The 25,447-nt window shown below is 54.9% G+C and overlaps 1 protein-coding gene across 1 annotated transcript in view; it reads right to left on the bottom strand.

The window, feature by feature from the left end:
- The window catches only part of PAPPA2 (pappalysin 2), a 96,810-nt gene extending 80,421 nt beyond the window's left edge, over positions 1-16,389 (bottom strand). Inside the window, exons 1-2 of the mRNA XM_075711148.1 lie at positions 15,897-16,389; positions 9,729-10,791 (exon numbers count right to left, since the gene is read on the bottom strand). Of these exons, the coding sequence (XP_075567263.1) occupies positions 9,729-10,791; positions 15,897-16,389 (1,556 nt within the window). The remainder of the gene's footprint in view (positions 1-9,728; positions 10,792-15,896) is intronic.
- Between the last annotated feature and the right edge of the window lie 9,058 nt (positions 16,390-25,447).

Genomic DNA, 25,447 nt, shown 5'->3' with positions numbered 1-25,447 from the left:
GAGGCATGGCTGGTGCAGAGGGGCCAGACCACAAACTGCTTTCTGCATGGATGGGGAAGGCAGAGCCCATAGCTTGAGGTCATCTCCAAAAACCATTCAGGTGACAAGCAAAAGTCAGTCTGCCTTTTTCATCCAGCTTCCCTGACTAGCAGGGCAGCAGAAAAGGAAACACAGGCACTGCAAGGCTGGGGAAGGATTTTTGATAATGCTCAGACGAGCCCACAGCAGGCTGCAATGCGCATGCCCATCCGTCAGTGGGGCAGTATGGCCTTGCAGCAGAAGTCAATGAAAGGGTGGCAGAAGACCAGGGTGCCACCCTTCCAGTCTCTGGCCTGCCTCATCTGTTCAGACTGAAAGCTCCTGGGCACTGACAGAAGAAGGACCCTTTCACAGGGCTAACAACAGTGGATAAATTTGCTGAGCAGGGATGATGTTCCCAGGGGCATTAAGCTAACAGCTCCTAGTTCTTCTGCAAGGAGAGCCATACAGCCCTGCGGTCAATAAACCACACTCAGGCATTCTTCACCATGATGGTAATGTCCAGTCTTGCTAAAAATCCAAAACTTTGCTACACTCACCCTACAATTCTCACCGAAGGGCAAAACTTGCAGCCTTGATATTAGTCAGGAAAGGGATTGAGACAGAGAAAAAGAGTAAAAGAAATCCATTCAAGCCAAACATATTCCCCCTGCTTTTCATATATATATACACACTTGGGTTTTTTTAGAAAGGGAAAAACCAAGTCCAAAGCCTCCAACTTATTTTTAGGTCGAGGCGATTGGGTGTCCCAACCGGAGCATGGCGTGCGCAAGCCAGCATTCTAAAAATGCCTTCCTTGCATATATATAAAGGACTCGGGATAATTTATTGGGGAAGTTTTGTAATGTAACAATCATACATTAACCACAAAAAAAAAAAAAATCCAGTGCTGCCTCTGGTCCCCAGGACAGCCCTTGGCAGGCGACAGTTGCAAAGTCTCAGCTTCCTTGCCCTCCCCAAAGCCTCCCAGCAAAGTCCTCTGCCTTGTGCTGTCTCAGTGGGTTTTGGTTCCTCTGGACCCGTTCCCTCTCACCCCATCACCCTCTGCAAAGGGGTGATTTGATTTCCTAAATAACGGTGATGGCTGGGCCAAAGAAAACTGAAAGCAGTATGTTCACCTAATGACTCCAATGGCTGCGGCTCAGCCTGCCAACCCAAATGTGGATTAAATCATCCCAGAGACCCTGTCAATGCTGAGCTGACAGTGTCCCACCGGATGGCTGCTGAGCTCTTCACCACCCTCCAGTTTCAGTTTCTGGGGTCTCAGCTGGCATCCTCTGCCAATGGGCAATGGTACAGTCAGACAAGGAGAAGTCCTGGGGAGGGCTGAACATCAGGACAAATAATGACATCCCCCCACCTCACCCCCAGCTATCGGACACACACTGTTCCTTCACAATTGCCATCCTGACACAATCAGCCCCCCTTAAGTGAGCCCCTGGGACAGTGGTGTTCCCTAGAACAATAGCTCAGATCTGGGACAGCTGTTTTCCCCGAAAGCACCCAGGCTGCCTAGAGCCACTGGGCAGGGGTCCTCTCCCCTCGCTCACACAGAGATCATGTTCTCTCTCTCCCACAGAGACATGGTCACCCCTGGGGGGACATTGCAGGTTCCTCAAGGAACACGCTGCCTGGCAGCTCCACACTCGCAGGAAGGCTTGCAGGAGTAAGCAAGACTCATCCTCCAGCAGAGGCTTATTGGAAATTAACCCCCTAGCCTTCTACCTTGGGAAAAAAAGGAGTGCATTACTGTAGATTTTATTTCCTACTTTTAGCACCCCAAAATGCATGGAAGAAGATTTGGGCACATCAGCAGTATGCTGCAGCTTGCTATACAGAGCAAGCTGCTTTGGCTAGTGTTGAAGCCAGGGGCTGGGAAACAGCCCTCAGATCTGGACACCTCTACACCCTCGTACTCCTCCTCTTCCAGCCCCACTCCTCTGCTCCCTGGTGTAACACAACAGATCTCTGGTCCCTCCAGGGGCCACTGTGATATGGAGCCCTCTGCTCTTGACCCCAAGAGTTGTCCCTTGGATGGCTGCACCTTGGTGCCACCTCCCCCCCTGGAAAGAAGTCACTCCTGCAGTCCCACTGGCCCAATGCCACATTGGAGGGGCTGAGTCAGACCCTGGTCTTGCCACATGTGCCCTAGAGAGTGTGCCTCCATGCTGAAGCCCACGTCACCACCTCCTCTGCCACTCCCAACCTTCTCCTCATGGACCTCACATCATTTGAGGTTACAGCCCACAGCTACCCTTTCCTTTTATCTATCAGCCCATGCTGGAGAGGTTATGATCTCCCTCTCTCACATCTTTGTGAGAACAAAAGCCCCAAAGAGGCCTTTGGAGTGCCCAGCTCATAGCCTTATTTATGATAAAGTTGAGAGATACAAAAGACACGAGGACAGACAAGTGCATCACATGGAAGGAAAGGAGCAGCCTTCAGAGCAAACAAGGAATCAGAAAGAAGAAATAGGAAGACTAAGCAAACAAAATATATCTTGCAGGGACTGCAAAGGCGGCAGCCAGAGGCCAAGGTGTGCAGCTCCCCAGGGACATAAATGTAAACACACTGCAGAGCCCACTAAGTCGCACCAACCAAGCCCTCAGTGCACGTATTATCTCACCACCCTAAGCCCTCCCTCTTGGGAGCAAAACCCCACCATTGGGCTCACCTTTGGCACAATACACCAGACACTTACTAAGGGGTAGTAACGTGCCAAATACTCTCCAGCGTACTTTGAGAGGGTCAAAAGCAAATTTGGGGTCTTCACCCCCAAGCTAGGGCTTTGAGTGAGCTGAGTCACCCAGAGGCATGTTCACGAGAATATAGCCTCCAACTCCCATCATGAGCAAGCAGCTTGGTAAACATCCTGCCTGCGTGATATAATGGGCTCTGCCAAGGACAATCCCTTCTATCTTTGCCAAGTTTTGAAACCAGTAATCAATGGAAAAGCTCAGAGAATGGGCTTTCTCAAATCCAACCACTCTTATGAAACTTCAAAGCATCCACCAAGAAACCATCAGGCTCTAGCAAAAAGCCCTGTTTATCACTGCACCTCCCCAGTCCCAGCAGGTCTACTAGAGAGGAGAAGCAACAAGCTTATAAACCAGTGAAGCCATCACTGCCACCTTTGGTGTCCCCAAAGCACCCATCTCCTCACCACCACACTAAGAACAAGCCCTGAGACCCAAGTCCAGCACTTGAGGCTTGGTCCTTTGGGAACATCAGGCCAATGTTTGGGTACAGGCCACTAGGACTCCAAGAGGTGTCAGAGGAAACTAAAAAGCAACCAGAGCTCAGGTCCTGAGCAGGGTACCTCCTAACTTGGCTGATGTAGTTGCCAAGCCACTCTCCATGTTATTTGAAAAGTCATGGCAGTCAGGTGAAGTCCCTGGGGATTGGAAGAAGGGGAATGTTGTGCCCATTTTAAAAAGGGAAGAAAGGAGGACCCTGGGAACTACCGACTTGTCAGCCTCACCTCTGTGCCTGGGAAGATCATGGAACAGATCCTCCTAGAAGCTATGCTCAAGCACATGGAGGACAGGGAGGTGATTCGAGACAGCCAGCACGGATTCACCAAGGGCAAGTCCTGCCTAACCAACCTAGTGGCTTTCTCTGAAGGAGCGACTGCATCAGTAGACAAGGGAAAAGGAATGGACATCATCTATTTGGACTTCTGTAAAGCGTTCGACACAGTCCCCCAAAACATCCTTCTCTCTAAATTGGGGAGATATGGATTTGATGGGTGGACTGTTCAGTGGATAAGGAATTGGCTGGATGGCCACATCCAGAGGTAGTGGTCAACAGCTCGATGTCCAAATGGAGAATGGTGACAAGCGGAGTCCCTCAGGGGTCTGTACTGGGACCAGTGCTGTTTAATATCTTCATCAATGACATAGTGGGATTGAGTGCACCCTCAGCAACTTTGCAGATGACACCAAGCTGAGTGGTGCAGTTGACACACCAGAAGGACGAGATGTCATCCAAAGGGACCTGGACAAGCTGGAAAGGTGGGCCTGTGTGAACCTCATAAGGTTCAACAAGGCCAAGTGCAAGGTCCTGCACCTGGGACGGGGCAAACCCCAATATCAATACAGGCTGGGGGATGAAGGGATTGAGAGCAGCCCTGCGGAGAAGGACTTGGGGGTACTGGTGGATGAAAAGCTGGACCTGAGCCAACAATGTGCGCTTGCAGCCCAGAAAGCCAACCATATCCTGGGCTGCATCAAAAGAAGCGTGGCCAGCAGGTCAAGGGACGTGATTCTGCCCCTCTACTCTGCTCTGGTGAGACCCCACCTGCAGTACTGCATCCAGCTCTGGAGCCCTCAGCAGAAGAAGGACATGGAACTGTTGGAACAGGTCCAGAGGAGGGCCGCAAAAATGATCTGAGGGCTGGAACAGCTCTCCTATGAGGCCAGGCTGAGGGAGTTGGGGTTGTTCAGCCTGGAGAAGAGAAGGCTGCGGGGAGACCTTATTGCGGCCTTTCAGTACTGAAAGGGGGCCTATGGGAAAGATGGGGAGAATCTTTTTGGCAAGGCCTGTTGTGACAGGACAAGGAATAATGGTTTTAAACTGAAGGAGGGTAGATTTCGACTGGATATAAGGAAGAAATTTTTTACAATGTGTGGTGAAGCACTGGAACAGGTTGCCCAGAGAGGTAGTGGAGGCCCCATCCCTGGCAACATTCAAGGTCAGGTTGGGTGGGGCTCTGAGCAACCTGCTCTAGTTAAAGCTGTCCCTGCTCCCTGCAGGGGGGTTGGGCTAGATGATCTCTAAAGGTCCCTTCCAACCCAAAGTGTTCACTGATTCTATGATTCTATTAAGTATGCTTTACTCATGGGAGCATCAGGCAAGCAAATAGTTTCTTCCACTCCGCACTTCACAAGCAGTGACTTCAACAGTTTGTGGATAATACACCCTCTCCACCATCCTTTAAGTGACTGACCAGCACAAGCAGCAAATGAAGGTGTCTGCAGACACCTACCATCTCCAGTTGAATCTATGCTCTGCAACAGTGTTGGTGACCTCAGGTTGTTCCCAAGGCTTATAATTTTGAAATAACATTGCACATACCTGCCCTCTTTCACCATGAGAAAGATCTGCTAAGGTTTCCTGTAGCAAGGGAATGCGGAGGGAAAGTGAGCAGCTAATCTGAATGTTGTTTTACCATATGGTTGGGATTAAGCTCTGGGTGGGTCAGCTGTTGCCCCAAGAGGCCATCCTTGCCTCACCTTCTCTCAATTTTACACCTTTTATGCTATCAGTCCAACCACATTCAGCTGAACATCTCCTGGCAATGGGCTGTTCAAGTGCCAGAGAATAGCTTGGAGTGATTCATTCATCCTCGGGGGTTGTCCACGGGAGACATTCAGTGAGGTTAATCTGGATCAGCTTTTGAAGACACCACTTAAACAGCAGGAGGCTGCCAAGCAGCCTTAACCCAATTAAGCATCCTTCCCTTAGGATGGGAGGTCAGCTAAGCTTGCATTAAAGCCCATCAAGTGTCCTGTTAATCAGGTACACTTTAATATCACAGCTGTGGTCATCCCAGTGGAGGCCACCAAGAGGCTGGAGACGCCTTGTCATTTTTCACCTCCTTTTGTCACTTTGGTTATTTCTGCTGTTACTTTGGGTAGTGAGATGAAAGGCCCAGCAGCTCAACCCTTATCCACTTTGCTCTCCAGACTCCCCTCCAGTTTTTCTTTTCACGTTAACTGTGTCACACACCAGACTCTCATTGACTAACTGCCTGAGGGGGACCCTTGCTGAGTGTTAATTGCTGTTAATGAGCTGTTGCTGCCTTCCTTCCAAAAGCACCAATTACAATTGCACTCAGGCACTGCAAGAAGATGCATGCAGCAAATCAAGGCAAATTTTACTCCAGACCCTGGCATTGCACTGCCAGCAACTCCTGGAAAACACTTTAAATCAGGATGAGACTGGGTGAAGGATGACAGCAGACAGCTCTCCTGCTATTGCCTTTGCTCTTGTTCTTCATATGGTGGGTCAGGGTGAATAAGAAGTCCCTGACTTGCTTCCTATGGCTCCTGTTGTGGTACCTTGCAGGGATGTCTATACTCAGCTGTTCACCTGAGCTCTCGCTCAAGTCTCCCTCCAGCCACAAGCACACAGTCCCACTGGTGGGTTTTACATGCGGGTGGTGGCCAGCTGGCTCAGAGCACAGCAGGACTTGTCTTGTCCCATGTGCTACTAGAGGAGGTGCAGGAAGGACTCAGCAAGACGGCTTGATGGCCTGGCATTGTGCACCACAACACTGCCATCATTTCAGCATCATCCCCTACCCCAGAGTTGGGGGCAGCTCCTACTTCAGCTACAGTAGGGTCCATCCCCACCAGAGCTTTATAACCCTTCTTCCAAACCTCATTTCCCTCCCCTGCTAAGCATGGGTGAGTGTATATACTAGCACCAAGTGTAGCCCTGGAAGTATACTAAGAGGTCCACCATCTAAGAAGCACTAGAGCTACTGCTGTTCCTAAGGCTTCTCCCTCTGATTTGCCTTTCTCAAAGCTGCAGCCCAAGGAAAGGAGATCTTAAATGAGGGATGCGCTAAGATGGTAAAAGCTTTTGCATGAGTGCTTAAGGTCATGCAAGTCAAGACAAGGTACTGAGATCCTTCACCAAAATAGATGGAATCTGTCTACAATGCTAGGTAAGAAATTGCCCAGTGTCTCTCTCTGACTTTCTCATTTGGATTATTTTTGGCTGTAGTAAGAAACATTCACATCCAAACCACTCTTGAGCCTTGAAATGAAATACAGCAGAGCTGATTGATTTACTCCATGAAAAAAAGATGCCAAGATTTTTGTCTTGCCACCTTGATCTGAAAGGAGATTTAGAGAGCACTGCTTGCAGCAGGGTTTCCCTCTCCCCCAGCTCTCCCAAAGCTCTGTCCTGGGCTCTGGCACATGGTTCTCCAGCAGGTATGAAAAAGTGCAGGCATCTCGGTGGAGCAGCAGCCAGCTCACTCGCTTGCTCTCCTCCAGTTACAGACCGAGAGCTGTTGTTCACATCGAAGCACCTGGCTCCTATTGTGCTGCCTTTCTGCAGTTTGTTAAATTTTATTTCACGTTATTTCTCCCGTTTTGGCTTCTACCCTAAAAATCCTTCTGTAAGTTCCCCAGCTGCCCTGCTCCTCATAAATGTTCATTTAAGTATAATACCTTATGAGCAAACCCAGAGGTACTCGCTCAGCGGGAGCTCTGCTGGAACAAAACCCCTTGGGCTAAGGTCGCCTGCTCATGTATCTTGGGATTCATCCACCGACTTTGGGGGAAAAACACTGACTTGGCCATGCCCTTGGGCAAGCTCAAGCTCACCTTGTTTTTTCCCAAACCCATGCTACCAATTTCCCAGTGGTTTTCCCACAAACATATATATTCTTCCCCAGGAGCCAGGGTACCCTCAGCAGGGATGAGCCCAGGGAGAGTGGGTGTCCACCAGCATCTCTGAAAAAGCCAGTGAAAGGCAGCTCAGAAGAGCTCAGCAGCAGCAGGATTCAACTCATGCTCCCACATTTCCCAAATGCCGGGCACACCAGATTTCATTTTTCAGAGCTTAGCCTACAAACAATCAATCTTGTCTTCTGTGCAGGCCAATGAGGTCTGCGGAAAGAAAATTGCAAAAGATTTGTTATTTCCCTAGTGTTCCCATTTTCCCATTCCTTTCCCACAGAAGCAAGGTTTTTGTTTTGTTTTGGTTTGGTTTTTTTTCTTTCCCAACTTTCAGGGGAAAATCCTGACAAATGGAAGCCCTGATTCATACCAGCAAAAATTTGGCCTTTTTTAATTTAAGGTGGAGCCCTTCTTGTATGAGGATGAAAACATTTCTCTAACTGCACACAGAGGGCAAGGACCGAGCCTTTGCCCTGCTGATGCAAAGGTTGAGTGGCATTGGATGCTCATGGCCGCTACAAGCAGAGAGCCGTTGTGCAAGCAGGAGAGGCATCATGCAGGCAGGAGAGATGTTGTGCAGGCAGGAGAGCCACTCATCTCCCCCACACTCAGGAAAGCACTGCCCATGCTCACTTACAGGGATGGGAAACAAGGGGACAGGCAGGCACAGGGTGGCAATGATGGCTGTCACCAAAGAGACTTCCAGGGGTGGGAAAACATCTTCGGGGGGGTGCTCAGGCAGAGACAGGGCATGTGGTTCCATGGACGGAGCAATGCATTGGAAGAAAGGCTCCCCATCCTCCTCCTGTGTTTTCTCAGATGACTGAAGGATGTGTGAGAAAGGCTCAGGAAGGGAGGAAGGGAAGCGCTGCTCCTCTCCCATCACCACCACCCAAGCAGAGACGCCTGCTTCCCTCCTCCCTCCATATCCCACCTGGGAAGCAGCAGAGAGAAGAAGCAGGCTTGGGAAAGAAGGATTTATGGCCACAGCCTACCTGCTCCCACAGTCCAGGGAAAAAAAGTGAAGGAGAAAGATCAAAGGAGCAACATGTCCCTAAAACCCTCCCTTGCAGCTTTTCTCCCCAGATGCTGCCATCTGCACTGCATTGCTCCCACTTTGGTGGGCACCTCTGCCTGTCGCTGGGAGAGAGCAACAGGGAATGAGCAATTTTCTCTGACACTGAGACAGAAACAGCTTAAAAAAAAAAAAAAAGGAAAAGCCGTTGACTTTTTTTTCCTTCCCCGTCTCCAGCCAGAAAGCACATTTGGCAGAGCCCCGAGCGCTGGAAGCCATCAGCAGGGCTGCCGGCACTTCAGAGGCTCCGGGGAGGAGGGCAGGAGTGCGCAAGCCACCGACTGCACTGAGGATACTGTCCTTGCCGCCCCAGGGTCCCCCATCACACGGGGTGGGGTCCCCCTCTCCATCCCATCCCAGCTGCTGCCTCCAAAGGGCCCCGGGGAGAGCAGGGGTCCCCTAACACCACGCATAGATGCTCCACAGAGCAATGTGGGGTTTGCAGGGCATTTTGCACCTGTGGCATGCAGTAAAGGCACGCATCCTCCTACAGCACCAAGCAGCTACCCCTGCCTTTGCCTGAAGAGGGGGATTTGCTCCCCAATGACCATTTGGCTTTGAGGTGCAGAGTTTGATCAGCTCCTGCCTGCGCCCAGCCAAGGGCATCTCCCTGTGGGCATCACTCCCTGGGGTGAGATTCAGGGAGCCTCATGCATGCCAACCCACACCTTTCCGAATCCTGCCACTCACACCTAGCAGCATTGCCTCCTTCTCCCCACCCCAGCACCCAGGAAAAGGCATTTTTAATATAAATTAAGAAATCAGGCTTTTAGACTCTTCCAGGGAAGGTGGGGAAGGGGCAGCAATCCCCCCGCTGCATCCCGTGCAGGGGAGTCAAGGGACACGGCACCCCTTGCATGGAAGTGCTCTGCCCACCCCGGGGTGCCCGCAGTCCTGCTGGCGTGTCACCAGAGACCAGCAGCTCTGCATTGGGAATCCCCCTGGGAGTTCCCCATCACCCCCCGCTCATTTTGGCAGGGAAAAATACTTAATGGCAGGGCACCACAGATGGGTGCCGTCTTGGGATTTATTTGCCCTTGATGGCACAGCACACCCATCCCCGTGCGAAAACACCCCTCCACCTTCCCATACTGGAAAACGGCCAGTCAGAAGCAACATCCAGACACAGAGTGGGTGTCAGGGAGATGGTGCACCCCATCCCTCAACATGCCATACCTCCCCATAAGTCCCACACCTACCGCTGGGGCGAGTCAGGGTCAAAGCAGGTCCTGGCCACGTCGGTGACCTGTGGGTCACAGCAGTCACCATCGTCGAAGTCGTCCAACATGTTGTTACACTCCATGTGGCAGACACCATCACGGCGCTTCCAGGAGAAGCAGCGGCCTGGCCGGCGGCAGTCCCCACCATCGTAGCCGGTCAGGGGATGCTCACACTCAGGGTCGCAGCGCTCGTTGCCCACCTTGCTGGGCTCGCAGCCCAGGAGCACGGTGCGGCGGCGCAGCGAGGAGTTGCGTACCTCCAGCAAGCTGAGCTGCCAGGAGATGTTGTAGGGTCGGAAAGCTTCGCTCAGTGCCCGGTGTTGCCGCCAAACCTGCTCCCGGCTGACTGTCGGCCGCCCACCGCCGTCCTCCACCAGGTTCACCACCCGGTACCGCACCACCTTCCCGCTCCGCAGCGGCCAGTGCCGGTTGTAGTGGGAGACCAGCTCCACGTTATCGCAGGCAGTCTGCCCGCAGTCAGGTGGGCCCAGTGGCCGCAGAATGGGGGATGGCGGGGATGGCAGCACCCGCTGCTGGGGGAAGGTGCCCTCCCGAAAAGGCACCCAGTGCTCTTCTGGGGTGGTAAAGCCAGTGGCCAGAGCCAGCCCTGCCCCACCCCCAGCCACCCCCTCTAGGAAGGGACGCTGGAGATGGGGTTGGGACAGGGCACCCCGCCACAGGGCCAGCCTGGCCAAGTGTCCCCGGAAAGCGTGCGTGGTCCCCCAGGCGTCCCCCCCCAGCAGCAGTGTGCGGCAGGAGGCCATGAAGGCGCTGTGCAGGGCCCCCCCCTGCCCGCTGGCGCGGCCCACACGCACCCCATCCACATATAGGGCCATCCACCGCCCATCATAGCTGGCAGCCAGGTGGGTCCATGCCTCGGGGCGGTAGCGGTGGTAGGCGGTCACCTCGGTGGCGGTGGCTGCCCGATCCGTGCGGAGGGAGAAGAAGAAGCGGGCGTCCTTCTTGCCACCGAGCCGCAGGGCACGGATGCCCAGTGCCCAGCCCTTATCGCTGGCCGTGTGTGAGCAGTTGTCGAAGATGCCTGCAGCAGGGACAGGGATGGGGATTGAGAGAGAGGAGAGCTGGTGAGGACTGGAGAGCATCGCTGCTCCTCCCCAGAGCACAAACCAGGTCCTCGGTGGCGGGACAGCTCTTGGCAGGGCTGCAGGGAGGCTCCCGCTGGCGCTGGCACTGCCACTGCCATGGCTAAATGAAGGTGGCCAGAGGCTGGGCAATGGGTGCTGCACCAGGGGAGACACCCCAGCCCCCATCCAAAATAATTTGGATGAGCAGGTGGAGTAGCCAGGAGGGATGGCAGAGCCAGAGAGGTGGGATGGAGAGGGGAGGAAGAACATGGACGGGGGAGAGGCCGAAGAGCGAGGTGTTTCTGAGCTGCTCTCCATAGGAGCGCTCCTGCAGGACAGGATTAGAGGCTAAGCTTTTTATCTGCGGGCCAAAGCTTTTAAAAATTAGAGCACAGCAACCCAAAGCAAAACAGCCGCCTCTGGGGACTGCTTCCCCAACAGCTTCCAGGCAGATTTACAGCTTGCCTTTATGCTCCAGTTTTCCTCCCAGTCAGGCATCCAGCATGGGTGGGAAAGGGTCAGAGAGGGAAGATGGAGGGATGTGCTGCCTCCAGCCAGGCAGGTACACACCTTAGCCCTCAAAGCTCTCTTGAGCATAAATCCATTCCCAGGAATAGCTTTGGGCTCAGACTCTCCCTGTGCGCCCAAGCATGTTGCAAACCTGTGTTTTAGGCTGGGCAAGACCCAGAGCTTTGCTGACTTTCCCTGAAACTCAGGCTGCTGAGTGCCCACAGTCGAGAACCAGAGGCTTGCAGACACTGAATGCCCTTAGGAATCAATGGCCATAAGGCACTTAAATACTGGCAAGGGGAAATGGACCCGCTGCTTGAAATAAATGCTTCTGGGCTCCTAAATCACCACAGCCAGGACATTCACGGGGTCGTCAGCTGGGGTGAGCAAGCTCGAAGGCATGCTTTGAGCCCTACCAGTGCCATCTTCTGGGAGCTCCCCACTCTCCCGCTCCCCACCCCAACAAATCGCTTCCAGAAGCAACAGTGCCCCGATACTGCTGAAACCTGCGGCTGTGCCCAGAGGCCTTTTTTATGCTCTTGCTGTGATTTTCTTATGCTGCAGCCCACTTTTCCCCATGTCTCCACCCCGCTGCACAGGTTCTCCTGCCCCTCACAGTGCTGCTCCCACCGCACACACCACCTGCCCATCTCCATGGCGTCAAGGCATCATGGGCCAAAACAAGGCACTGCTGCCCTGTCCTGCTGCCTCCCCTGTCTCTGGGGATGCTCAGCATGACACTCCGGGGAAACTGTACCTGCCACCAGGATTGCAAAGGGGACAGCGGACAGAGGCAGAGGTGTAGAGGAGCAGGAGCTCCAGGAGGAGCAGGTCCTCCTGGCTTTCATCCAGAGAATGTGACTGAAGCCAGGTTACCATGACCCTACATCTCCCCTGCCAGCCCTCGTAAACATGCCATCTGTGCGGCCAGGAAAGGTCATGGTCAAGCCCCGCTGCACCCCAGGAAGCTGCACCCCTCCCTCCATCCATCCCTTTCACCAAGGGTGAGATGGGTGGTGGCCTCTTGGCCGTCCCATGGTCGTAACCGCCCTGGGCACGGCTCCCTGCCACCGCTTACTACAAAGGCAGCAACGCACAAAGCCTCCGTGGGCGGATGGGCTTTGGCCAGCTCTTGTTTTCTGGTGGATTGTGAAAGGGAAGCAGAAAGACCAGGGGAAGCTGAGACAGGGAGAAGCCAAAAAGCAGGAGGCAGGCAAAGGAGCCTTGCAGGCGTGAGAAGGCAAAGCTGGAGAGTACTTTTGGGCTGGGTGCGGGCTGAAAGATGCTTAGACCTGCATACTTCGAAGCCATCTTATAGTATTTGGTCCTCACTGGGGTTGAGGAGACAGGGCTTGGTACCTCCTCTCTTAGTAAAACTCATACATTTCACCTTGTAATGATTTAGAGCATCCCAAATTTGATTAAACACTAAGGCAAAACTGGGGCAAACAGCGTCAGGGGTGGAGCCGCCTTCTGGGGTGCGTGTGAGCTAGCATACTTGCAAACCCACGCTGGATCCAAGCCTGGAAGTGCCTGAGAACTTCAAAACTGGCCAAAAGAATCTTAACCAAGCCTAAAACCAGGTCTGGAGACTTCTTCAAAGGGATGCAAGTAAGGCCAAGGTCAGGTCTACAAAGGGGAATGGAAACCCACTAAGGCTGCTGGTGCTTCCTAGACATGGCCAGGGATGCCATCTCCAGTGCAGCCACAGAGCATGCAGGCAGAGCAGCATGTCCTGCAGCCGGGAGCTGCTGCGGAACGGCAAAGCAGAGCTATCCAGCACCAGATCTTGACATCTCCAGAGGGCTTCCACAAGAAATCATCAGGGGACCAGTTTCTGGACCCTGGAAGACCCTGTGATTTTGCCAAAGAACTTGGTATTTTGTCCTCGGGTGACCCACCAGAAAGGATAAGAGTTGTTTGCAGAGGAGGCACCAGCCAATCACCTCAGCACACGTAAGTGCAACTTTGCTTCTAATCTGCCAGGCGGGAAAGGGGAGCTCTAACATGGTTTGTGATGTTCATCAGTGCTTAGGGTAATAACTTTGGGGTTTAAAACAAGGGTGGTTGGCAATAGTGAAAAAAATGAAGAGAAAGGTGTCTGCCAGGAAAGGTGTCTAATGGAGAAAAAGCTTCCAAAGAGATGAAATGTGTCACTTTGTAAGGACCACAGTCAAAGCAGCATCTTCTCCTGCTGGGGCCAGGAGCTTTGCAGCACAATGAATAGCTTAGTCACTCTTTGAGATTCAGGTATCAGGGGGAAATTAGCTGCTAAAGCTCCTGAAACAGGCCAGGAGCATCCAGCTGCGCCATGAGAGCAGCTGGTCTGAGAGGGTGGTCACCCCTCGGGGCTTGCAGTGGTGAGCAGCTCGGGGACCCAAGGAAGACACCTGGGCTTAGACACAGCAGAAGTTTGGGACTGCCTCTGGTGAGGGATCTTCTGACCCTACAAAACCCTTTGATCTGAGTGAAAACAAACCTCAGCCTGGCACCAAGGGAAATCCCCTTGGGGTTTACCAGAAGCAGAGCAGGTGCGGATGGAGGGGAGACAAAAAAGGCAGAAAAAGAAATGATATCACATGAAAGGACACTCATCTGCTGCCCAAAATGAGAAGGACCACTCTCCTTCCCCAGTGGGGGCCGTGGTAGGTTGCTGGGGTTATACCCCAGCAGAAATCCCCCCATGCAAGAAGGGCTAAGAGGGATGAACAGCCTCATCCAGGGTGGACCTGAGGCAGAATTGTGACATCTACAGGAACAAAGCCCCAACTCCTGAGCCTTCAATCCAGTCACACCAGCCAACAGGACAGCTTGCTTTACCCAGACAATTATTTCCCAGGCAATGACACTGGGAGGTGCTCAGCTCTGCCCTGCTTTCCTCCTGCCTTCCCTCACATGCAGGCACTTGGAGCATCTCCAGCTCCTCCACAGCTTTGGACCACCTCACAGCTCAGTCCCCTCTCTACCAACAGGGTAGGAGCAGCAGATCAGAGGCAGACTCAGCACCTGCTGAAGGGCTGGCAGCTGCCTGCATCACCTGCTTGCATGAAACCCCAGCAGCGCTGGCCTGTCCCCCTTCGCCACCCGCATCCAGGCCCTGCGGTCCCAGCTGCAGGTAGAGGGTGGGAAGCGGACAGTGACTCAGACAGCTGGAGGTGCCTGGGTCTGACTCAAACCCTGGAACATGGAGACCAGGTGATATTACCTGAGTGAATGCTGGTGCTCACAGGCGGCACTTTCAGCACTAACAACCGTCCCACCCTCCACAAGAAAAGAAAAAAAGAATAAAATAAAACCCGTCTGGCTAGCATGGAAAAGTAAAACCCAACACCTGCAGGCCAGACCTCCAGATGCAAACAGCTGTGCTGCCGATGAAATGGCTGGGAAGTGTGCTGCGTGCATCCTGAGCTGCTGCCTGCTGGAGGGGAGGCAGCAGGGACCCCGGGTGGGAAGGCAGACAGTGAGGTGAATGCTAGGTAGTTTCCTTGTGACACGGCTGCTTTCCGCCTCTGCCACCCAGTCTCTAGCCCATCCCTCCTACCTCTTCCGCAGCAAAGATGAGGCTATCGCCCCGACGAGCCGGGGAAAGAAATTCATGAAAGGGGCCAGGTGGTAAGTGAAGCGGAGGGGGGTTCAGTGGAGGATTGCAAGTGGAGGGAGAGTTAGGATAGAGGGAGGGTTTCCTCAACCAGTGAGCTTAGCTGGGGCAGCACAGAAGCACAGCAGCCCCCACGCTCTCCCAAGAGGAACCCCAGACACCACAGGGGAGCATTCCCAGCCCTGCCCGGCATCACTGCGCTGCCCTGCCGTGCTTGTACCCTGCCACAAACGCCCATCCCGGCACGGCCACATGAAGCACCACTGCAGGAGACACCTGTCCCGCTCCGTGCCCGTGTGCCAGTCCCCTCAGTCTCCATCACCTGCCTGTTTCTTAGCTTGCTGGGGCGAAGGAGTAATTCCCGGTAGAAGAACCGTCTGGGGCCGCCCTCTGCCCCGGGGAGCAGCTCTGCAGAGCCCTCGGGGCCGGGAGCCCGGGGCGGGGACGCCGGAGCGGGGCCGTGCGTGCGGCGCGGCTGCCACCGTGCGGCCGCCGGCCCCGGGGAGCCGCCGGGAGCCCGGCCAGGGCGGGCGGGGAGCGCGGGGAGCCGCGGCCGCTTAGCCCGGCGGGGAGCCCCGGGAAGTCCCCGGCGTGCCCGCGGCCCCGGGGAAGGAGGAATGGGGGCTTAGGGGGGGTCGGGCGGAGCGTGTCCCCCAAAGGGAGTTTCCAGCTCCCGGCGGGAGGAGTGGGGGAAGCTAGGTAGGAGCTGGGGGGGGGGGGGGGGGGGGCGGGCTGGAAGGACGGGGCGGGGGGGCAAAGAGAGGGGAGGGGATGTTTTAGGGTTTGGCCTCAAGGGAAGGAGGAATATTTCACGCCTGAGGTGCTGAGGACGCGGGTGGGGGCGCGGGGTGTCCCCTGCCACAGCGGAAAAGGCAGGCGAGCCCCCCACGGGGGTTTTGGGGGGATCGGGTCCCCGTCCCTCCCTGCCTGCCCGCCGGCGGGACGGGGTTTTACCTGCGATGATGGCCGGGTTGCTCTGTCCGCCCTCCGCCTTCACCCACACCTCCAGGGTGAACTCCTCCCGCGGGATGTCGGGCAGCGCCTCCGGCCGCGCCGCCAGCTGCTCCCGGCCGCCGGAGAAGTACAGGGCGGGCAGCGGCCGCTCCCGGGGGGGGCTCGGCACCTGCGGCTCCCGGCCCCGCAGCCTCTCCCTCCGGACCTGGCCGTCCGCCTCGCCCCCCGGCTCCTCTCCGCCTCTCCCGGCTCCCCGCGCTCTCCGGCCCCGCGGCCGCCCGGAGCCCGGCGGGGCTGCAGCGCCGAGCACGCCGTGCGCGCCGGGACCCTGCGGGTACAGCCCGTAGGGGTGATGCGGGGGGGCGGCGCGGCGGCTCGGCGCCTCCATCCCGCAAGCGGAGACCGGCGGGGGGTCGGGGGGCCGGGGGTCCCCGCGGGCCAGGCTGAGCGCCGCCAGCAGCAGCGCGGCCAGGGGGGCCCCGCCGCGCAGCATCCTCCCTGGGGACGAAGCGGGGGGGGGGGCCCCGGGGGAGGGGGGCGCTCAGGGGGGCGGCGGGCGGCAGCGCCGGGGCATCCTCCCCCGGCCCCCGCCGCAGCCGCTGCCCCCAACTTTTCCCCGGCACCGCTCTCCTCCCCTCTGCTCCTGCGGGAGGAGGAGGAAGAGGAGGAGAAGGAGAAGGAGGGCGAGAGCACCGCGGCGGGGACCCCCCTTCTGCCTGCAGCCGGGGTTCCCGGGGCACGGCGGCCCCTGCGCGGCTCTCTGCGCTGCCCGGCTCTGCCTGCGGGAGCGGGGGATGCGTTAGACGCCCTTATCTAGAAAGCCCCGAGGCGCTCCGCTCCCCCCCCTCCAGGAGGGGTGTGGAGGGGGGGGCTGCCTTATTTAAAGATGATTATGTCCAATCTAATAAACCCCGAGCGGAGCATCGCCCTCCCTTCCCTCCGCCCTCCCGGGCGCTGCCCAGGATGCTGGCGGGGAGGGGATGCGGAGGGGACCCAAGGACCGGAGGGTGTTGGGTCCCCTCTGCATCCCCTCCGCGCTCCCGGGTCTTTGGGGCAGCACCGGTAGCACCTGCCCTGTCCTGGGCTGCTCTTGGCTTGGCCCACCAGCCTTCCCCACAGCCCCACTCGCTGCCTCTCATTCCTCCGCTTGGCAGTCCAGCACTTGGTTTCTTTTCCTTTCTTTTTTTTTTAATTGTTTTGTTTTGGGTTGGTTTTTTTTTTTTCCTTTCTAAGTTGAAACGTGCCCGTGTTTTTTCTTGTTGTAGCTCAGGGTGTGATATCTGCCTGCCCACCTCACCTCCATCCACCATCTCCATCACCTAGGGGGGGAGGAAAGGAAGGCGAAAGAAGGGGACACCCCACCTCAGCCCTCCCCCAGCAAGGGGAGAGGTGGTCTTGGGCTCAATGTCTGCGGAGAGACCCAGGGTCCCCCCTCAGCCAAAGATTATGCTGGTTTTTCTCTCTTTAATTTTTTTTTTCCTTCCCTGAACACTAATCCCATCTGTTTGACACATGCAGAAAGGTGGGTTGGAGGCACCTTATCTGGGTGAGAGGAAAAGAGCCATGTCCAAAAGACAAAAAAAAAAAAAACCATCGATGTACCAAGGGAGTGGGCAGCAGTAGGAGATGCACCTCACTCACCACCCTGCCAGAGGGTACAGCACCGGCGCTGCCAGGGGAGAACTGCTCAAAGCATATGGGTGAGAAAACAAGCCCCCAAAGTTTCCTCTTGGTTCCCAAGATGCCATCACACCAGCATGCAGCATGGGAGACTAGGAAAACTTCAGCATGGAGAGATTTTTTTTTTTTCTTTTCATTATTATTATATTATATATTTTTTTTTCACTCCCAAACACTATCTGTGGCGGTCAGTCTGAAGCAGGGTTGCCAGCGAAAGCTGGGAGGCCCCTTCCAGGGTACAGGCTTTCAAACCAGCGAGGCAGGAGGGAAGGGATTTAAGAACAAACAGCAGGAGCTGGCTGTGTGGGTTTGGGGTGGGGGTTTTTTTGTCTTCTCAAGGTGGGAGGGTGATGGGAGGAGGTGGGGGGTAGGCTGGTGCTTTAGTGGGGGGACATAGAAAAAAATAATGCTGGAAAAACTTGAGGGTTAGGAGGGGTGATCACAGCACCTCACCAACCCCCTGGGAAGGAGGAAGGTAGGTGTAAGCATGCAGAAAGGTAAGGGCATGGCAAGGCGGGGCTGGAGGTGCCTGGAGAGGAAGGGAGGACACACAGAGGGCGAACAAGGCCAGGCAGAGCGAGGATGGCTCATACAAAGGAGCCTGAGCAGCTCCCGAGGACCTCTGGGGCATGAATGACATCCAAGCACAACACGAGCACCCATCACTCACAGGGAGGAGGCGAGAAGAGGTTTGCAGCTCTCCTGCCTGCACCGAACGCGCCGGTGCCATCCACCGGCAGTGGGGATATTGAGATAACCCAGCTCAGCGCTTGGCACTGGTGAGGTGGCCCAGCAAGAGTGTTGTCCTGGGGCCAATGCCAGCAAGAGTTGCTTATAGTGCGTATTCATTCAGGAATGAACCAAGCTCCTGATAGTCCTGTCTACCAGGGCCTGATAAGAGAGGATCCCATGGGATGGCTTATTTGGAATGGTGGTGACCTTATTAAGCAGTTATTAATCATCTTGCCACATGACACCCTGCCCTACCCGGTCATCAGACAGGGTACTCCAAAGAAGCAAGATCACAAGACCCTCAGCACCGTGTGCTGCTATCCGAGAGGTTCAGCAGAGCCGCCTCCTTGGGGACAGCCTGGCTGGGATGAATCCAGCATCAGAGCAATAAAACCCTCCAAAAATGCACCCAAGCAAGGCCTCTATATATAGGCTCTGGCCTGGGCTAAGCTGCTCGCTTGACAAAATGATACCCGCAAACAAATAGTTCTGCTGTCTGTTGGGGTGGTGTGGAGCAGGAGCTGCAAAGGAGGAGTGAAAGCCCACCAAGGAGCCCCCTTTTTGGAGGGGGAAGAGCAGAGAAAGGCTCCCTGCCACACCCAGCCCCTAGCTCCCTCTGCCCTGCCTGCCTGAGCCAGAGCCTGGCCTGAATTAAGGAACCACCGGAGCAGGCAGCCGAGCACATGAATCATCACCCCACGCTGGCTCCAGCACGCTTTCCATCCACACACAGGCAGGTTCCCCTCACAGCCTCTGCCAAGGTGGGGCCCAGAGAAGGCAGGTGAGGATGAGGAAGGCAGGACCATGGGGGCATCTCACTGGGCTGGGTCAGTCTCTGAGGAGCAGAGATGCTGGGATGCTGTTCCCATCCCAGCACCACTGCCAGCTACAGAGTAATACAGTAATACAGTCCCTGTATTTTGAGTAGTTGTTCTTTGTTTTCCCAAAAAAGGGGGCAATTAGCTTGACCAATGTGATGATTTCACTGCATGTAAAGCAAAGACTGGCCCCGGGGATAAGGCAAGGGACTAGAACATGTCAGAGTGACAGCAATGCACCCTCGGCACATTTTCTGTCTTTCTGGAAAGCAGGGTGGGCATCTGTTAGAGTTCCTAGCTCAGAGCCAGGCTGCCTTGGCCGAGGAATGCAACAGCCCTGCATCTTCCAGGGATCCTTGCATGCAGCATCTGGATGGCGATGCTCATCCCAGGCAGGGTCCAGCTGCAGTTCAAATCTGCTGATGCTCAGGAGTAAGAGAAAGGATGCTGGCTAGGAGGCAGGAGGAGTACAAAGTAGTGGCAGCGGGTAGGTTTAGCTGGATACTCCTTGTTCCCATGTGTTGTCCTTCCTGACACATCCCTGCTCTTTGGACCCTCTGGGCTGCAGGTCTCTGCAGTCAGGGGCATCTAGGGAGGCGGGGGCGGGTGTGACTGAATCAGGCAGGATGCTGGTGCTGGGCAGGAGCAGGGGGCCCATGTCGAGTCCCCGGCCAGGAGCCTCTGGAAGGAAGCAGGCAGAAGTGGGGAGCCCCATCAAAGTGAGATGCTGAGCTGGGGCTGTGGGATGACCCCAACATGGGAGCAGGGCTCCCAGTGCAGGCTCAGCCCGTGCTGGGGGAAGGTGAAGAGCAGCGTTTTAGCTGGAGCAGAGGCCAAGCTGTGCTTTTCCCCATGCCTGTCAAAAGCCATCAGCTAAAGCCTTCCTCTCCCTCCACTCCTCCTCAGGAAACCACTGGCAATCTCGACATGGGAATAAAGGCTCCAGGAGAATCCAGCTTTTTTGTTCATGGCCAGGCAGCCAAATCCCGCAAGCCGGAGACAGCAAGCCTCAGCAATCAAAGCCATGAATGACAGCGACCCTGCTCAGGGCACAGCCCCAGCCCTCCCTCCTCTCCCTCCCAAGTTCGCCTGCTTTTCCCAAGCAGATTAGGAGCCTGTTCAAACGCACAGGACCCCCAGAGGTCAGAGACTCTGGCCTCCCGCACCAGAGGTTTGCTTGGGAACTCGCTGAGTTTCCTGCTTCTGGTAGGTCTTGAGATAAACGCTGGTGTGCAGCCACTGCCAGCACCAGCAGCAGCAGGAGTCCACAGTCGCACACCGAAAATCCAGCAGCAAAACCTCCAGAGCCCAGTCTCTCGTGTGTTTGTGCCCTGCAGTTGGGCACATCTTGTAAGGGACAAGAGACAACCGGGGAGCACTCCCACAGAATCTCTTGCCTGGATTCTCCAAGGTCTGATAGGAAGGCTGGGCTCCCCCCACCCCGTGATGGCTAGTAGGGTTTCCCCATGCTGTTCAGTCACATGAGTTTGGTGACAACAGCTTCTCCAAGCCTCGCTGCTGAATCCAGCTATACCCATCTCAAGAATTCAATGAGCCGTGCACACAACCTCAACTCCTTTGGCAACAGAGCCAGGGAATGAACTTTAAATAACAACGAAGAACAACAAGCCAAGGATATGTCTGCTCCATCATCCTCACACCTCACATCTGCCTCCTCACCTTTGCTCTGAACCATGCAGCCTGCAGACAGCGGGTGGCACCCCCACCTCAGCTGGGATGGCTGGAGCCTGTGGAGGAAGCCAACTAGCCAGGCGTGCATCTGTGCATTAACTAAGGCACTTTGAATCTGGTTTGGTGTATCACCGTCAGGTGCAGCTATTTTGGAGCAGCCTCAGATATCATGCTGGAGCCCTCTGAAGGGCTCTTGCAAGCCTCCGGTAAAAACCATTTACTTCCAGTTAGGAGGTGAGCAGATGCTTAGCAGCACACTCACATCTCTACATAGGAAAGACATTCCCTACACAGTAGCCTCCAGGGGTCTTTCTGCACCCCAGAGTTTTGCACTTCAACAAGAACTTGCAGGTGCTAAATTAAGGCCATCCAGAGAACAGAGCATGACCTCTGCCAGGTGGGGTGTCTCAGATTTTGAAAATTATTCCAACTGCTCACAAAAGGCAGGGACTTATCTGCCTTTACATAATGTAGGTCTTCCAGCAGCCATGGAAGCATACATGAAAAAGCAGGGGGAGAAAGTGAATCAGCCTTTCCCTTCCATTCTGCCACTGTCATTGGGGAGTTTCAGCCCCATTAAGTCAGGATTGTTAAAGTGCATCTCCATATCCCAGCTGGGTGGGGAGCATTTGCCAAAGAGAAGAGAGGCACAATGCTGCACAGCTCCTGTGCCAGTGGCAGAGGCAGGATCCTGGAGGAGGATGTGAGCTCTGCAGGCACCCACGGGAGGAGCATATTGGTACAAACACAGCACGGACCGGCTCAAGCTTCCAAAATCCCACCCCAGCAGAGCCAAGGTCTGCTGGCAGGATCTCCAGGAGAGCACCATGCTCACGGCAGCTCTGGTGGTAAATCCAGGTGGAATAATTACATGACCTTGCTGTATTTTCACTGTCCCCATGCCCACACCAACATCTGCTTGTTAGTCATCTTCGGATGTGCCATTCACACGATAGCATCTCTTCCCTGGTTGAGCACGACTTTCCTTGCAGGAGTGTCGGAGCCATTACTTGTACAAACAAGCCTTGTTGTCTCCAGATAGCCTTCACTCTGCCTCTTGCATTTATATACACTTTCCACATGTTGCTGAGGCAGAAAAGCCCTTTGCTATAGTCAGTCGATAAGACACAGAGTGAACGTTTAATCTGGCACAGGTATCTGAAGGACGAGGGGAGGGGGAAAGGGCTTGTGCTACCCCAGCGTGGTGGCTTTGCAGATGAAAAGCTCAGCAGCTCCTCAAACTCCTTTTTTAACATCTCTCTGCCTGACCCGAGCCAGGGAACCACTGCTGCAAGAAGAAATGAAGCAGGAGCAAATGAGCACATTGGCTGGAGTGGAGGCAAAGGGGCTGTATTTATTAACTTTGATGTCTCTTGTCCTCAAGGTAAAGCAAGATTTTTGGCACTGGTCAGCAACATGAATAAGAGGTGCCTCCTGATTGCTGGTCCAAAACACACTATCATTGTGACATCCTCTATCCTGCTCCCGGGCCAGCGGGGAGAACCTGCTTCGTAATTTGGCAGCGAGCAATAAAAAGAAGCATGAAACAGTCAGACCTAGCTCTTAAAAGCTGGCTAGCAGGGTTTTAAGTATTTGAGGTTTGGACAAGTTCATCACAACAAGGAAACACCTCTGCCCTTCCCACTCATTTTTCGAAGAGACAAATAAAAATAGACTTGCCAGGAGAGCCACAGGCAGAGGAGGAAGCCACGTGCCAGCTGCCGAGACAGCTCACAGCCTCCAGCTTGCATCTGTGCCATGGATCTACACCACCTAGTTCATTTGTGTCCCACCTCAGGGCAGGTCGGAGCCCTGGTGAAAAGGTGGAAGAAAGGACGAGCGCATACACCTGCTCTTCTCAAGCAACAGGAACAAGCGGTTATCCCAGGCTGGGCAAAAGACACCTCCTGGTTTTCACTGGGACAGGAAGGAGACCCAGAGGTGAACTCTGGGAAGTGCTGTCTGGCACCATGCATTATCCAGCAAGTTTCCATTTGCTTCTTAGTTTGATTGCTGGACATTGCCCATGTGACTCTGTGACCAGTTTGGGTTTGCACCTGTGTTTTGGAGGTAACAGCAGCCCCAGGTGTGCACCCCCAGGTGTACAGACGCTCCTGCCAGTGGCATCCTGGTACCTGTGAGTCTACACAAGTAGTGGAAGCTGGGGCCACCAAGAGCACTGGTTCCCCCAACCTTTGCAACCAGAGCAGGTACGTCCTTTTGCTGAAGGACTGGCACTGGGATATACCCTGCCATATTGTGCTTTCTGTGCCAGTTAGCTGAAGCTCACGTAACCCCCTTGAATCTTTGGCTTCATGCTCCTGAGCCCTCAGCCTTTGTGGTGCAATGGTGATGTGGTCATGGCCCACCTCTCTGACCCACCTCAAAGCACAGAGACATCTTCTGAGGATGTTTGGCACCTTTGCTCCTGAGATGTTTGTGGCATTTTCCACCTGATCCCAACCCTGGTGCCACCTCAAGACCATTTCAATCCAGAGTGCTCACACTCACCACAGCTGTTGAGCAGAGGAGGGCAAGGCATGGGCATGAAAGCCTCGGTCAGGACGAGGTCCTTGCTGGCAAGGATCACCCCTTCCAAATCAGTGCCTTCCTGGATGCTAAAACCCATCACATCTTTGTAGGCCCCCTTATAGCCCTTATCTTGGCTCAGCCAAATGTTATTAGCTCTTCTAAGCTTCATCCCCAGGTCAGGTTTTCCCCTCAACCATTTCTGTGGCTTCTTTTGGAGCTGCAGATGCACAAGTGATCCCTCGTGGGCCAGGAGTTACTCAGAGCCATCTCCGAGCTCACTCCTGTGCTGCTGTTAGAGCTGGCCAGCAGCACTTCCAGCTTCTGCCAGCCTCGCTGTGCTGGCAAGAAGCACAGGAGAAGAGTGGGAGTCCTGGTCTGAGATGAGCCAGCAAAATCAGTAAGATCACTTATGCAAAGGCAAGGTCGTTCTGGTTAAGCATGGAGATGAGAGGGTGCCTGCTGGCATGCCCTTCCCATGCAAGCCTCCAGCTCCTGAACTCACTGCTTGAGAGTGAGTCTCTTGCAGCTCAGTGTGCCCACCCAGTGGAGACCCCCAAGTCATCTCCTTCCTGCAGCCCACATCACTGCGTCCAACACTGCAGCTCCACCAGCATCGCCCAGAGCGGTCCTTTCCCTCCTTGCCTTCACCCAGGCCCTGGAGAGTCTGGAAACATGCCATGTCCCACACTGCTCCCCACCGTAGGGTCAGGAGCTCCAGGCCAAGCTGGAGGAGTTCCAATGATGCAGCAGTCCCTTAAGCATCATCCATTGTCCACAAGGCTCACTGGAGGGGGCGGTGGCTGGGTGCTGCCCCTAGCCAGAGCATGGCTCTCCAGCATCACTGCAGGGGACTGTGGAGGAACGTGGTCCTCTGCAGACTAAAGGCGGCTGGGATGAGGGAGGATAAAGCTAAAGCTTAATCTTGCTGGGATATCAGCATCCTGGCACTCATGCCCCTCCTAGTTCAAGCTGGTTAGAAATGCAGAAAACCTCAGGTCAAACACATCCAGCAAAATCCCTTAATATAGACAGAGTTGTCCTCGTAAGGGGCCATTTGGCAGCATCACTGTCCCATGTCAGTTTGAGGGATTAAAACAAAAAGACCCTTTTGCTGGTACAGAAGGTTCCCTGCGTGGGCTGCCTTGTTCCTGGGGAAGGTGGATAAACGGTGCTGGGGAAAATATGTTTTTCCACCTGCTGCTGCCCATGGGATCAGATGGAGTCCTGGCTAGATGGGTTTTTCAGCTAGTCCTCTGCCCTTGCAGCACTGATTTCTCCTGCCAGGCTGCCGAAGCACCACCAGCAACCTGGAGGCTGAGACGTGTCCCCACTCCACCATGAGGCCACCGTGAGCCCCGTGGGAGCTGGTGAAACACTGCAGTGAGGGAAATCCTCGAGTGCCTACATCCAAGGCGGGCAGCGGTCCAGGCACATTGCACACACCCAAGCATGCCAGCACAGCGGGGACCCCGGCACCCACCCGATCCCCGGCGAAGGCGCTGCAGTTCTTGGTCTCCCCCCAGTGACCAGACCACATATAACAAAGCGGCAGGTCTGGCTTAGGCACGGGAGGTTTCCAGCCCCACAAGCAGAGCTCCTGTCTCCCAGAACGGACGCATTATTACCAGGTAATTATACTAATAATTGTTTCCCCGAATCCTCCCCACGAGCAAAGCCCTCTCGCTGGTGCAGCACCTTGCTTTTGCATTTTTGGAAGCAAGACCCTATTTCCCCCCATACACCCGCACTTGAAATGTATGTATTCATTCATTAAGAAGCACCAACACCACTGCAGCAAATGACCTGTCAACAGATTTACAGCAGGAAGTAAGTCACTGCCTCCAAGCCTGCGATCTTAATGTAATTAAAGTCCTCTGTTTGGAATTGGTTGCTAATTAATATTCATGCTCTGTTCCCCATCTGCCATTCCCGCGTTGCTGGTTCCTTCTGAGATTGATCAGAGGGTTATTAAGGCAACGAGCAGACAGAGAAGGAGGGAGGCGGCTGGTGGGAAGGGTTTGGATCAGCTTTTGGTAAGGGAGCAGAATTGCATCCAGGACCCCATCTGTAGGGAGGCCACAGATGTATGGGGTGTTC

This window comes from Pelecanus crispus, chromosome 5 (assembly GCF_030463565.1).
Source record: "Pelecanus crispus isolate bPelCri1 chromosome 5, bPelCri1.pri, whole genome shotgun sequence".
NCBI lineage: Eukaryota > Metazoa > Chordata > Aves > Pelecaniformes > Pelecanidae > Pelecanus > Pelecanus crispus.
Note: the sequence above shows the minus strand (reverse complement) of the source record. Positions and strands in the feature narration are given on the sequence as shown.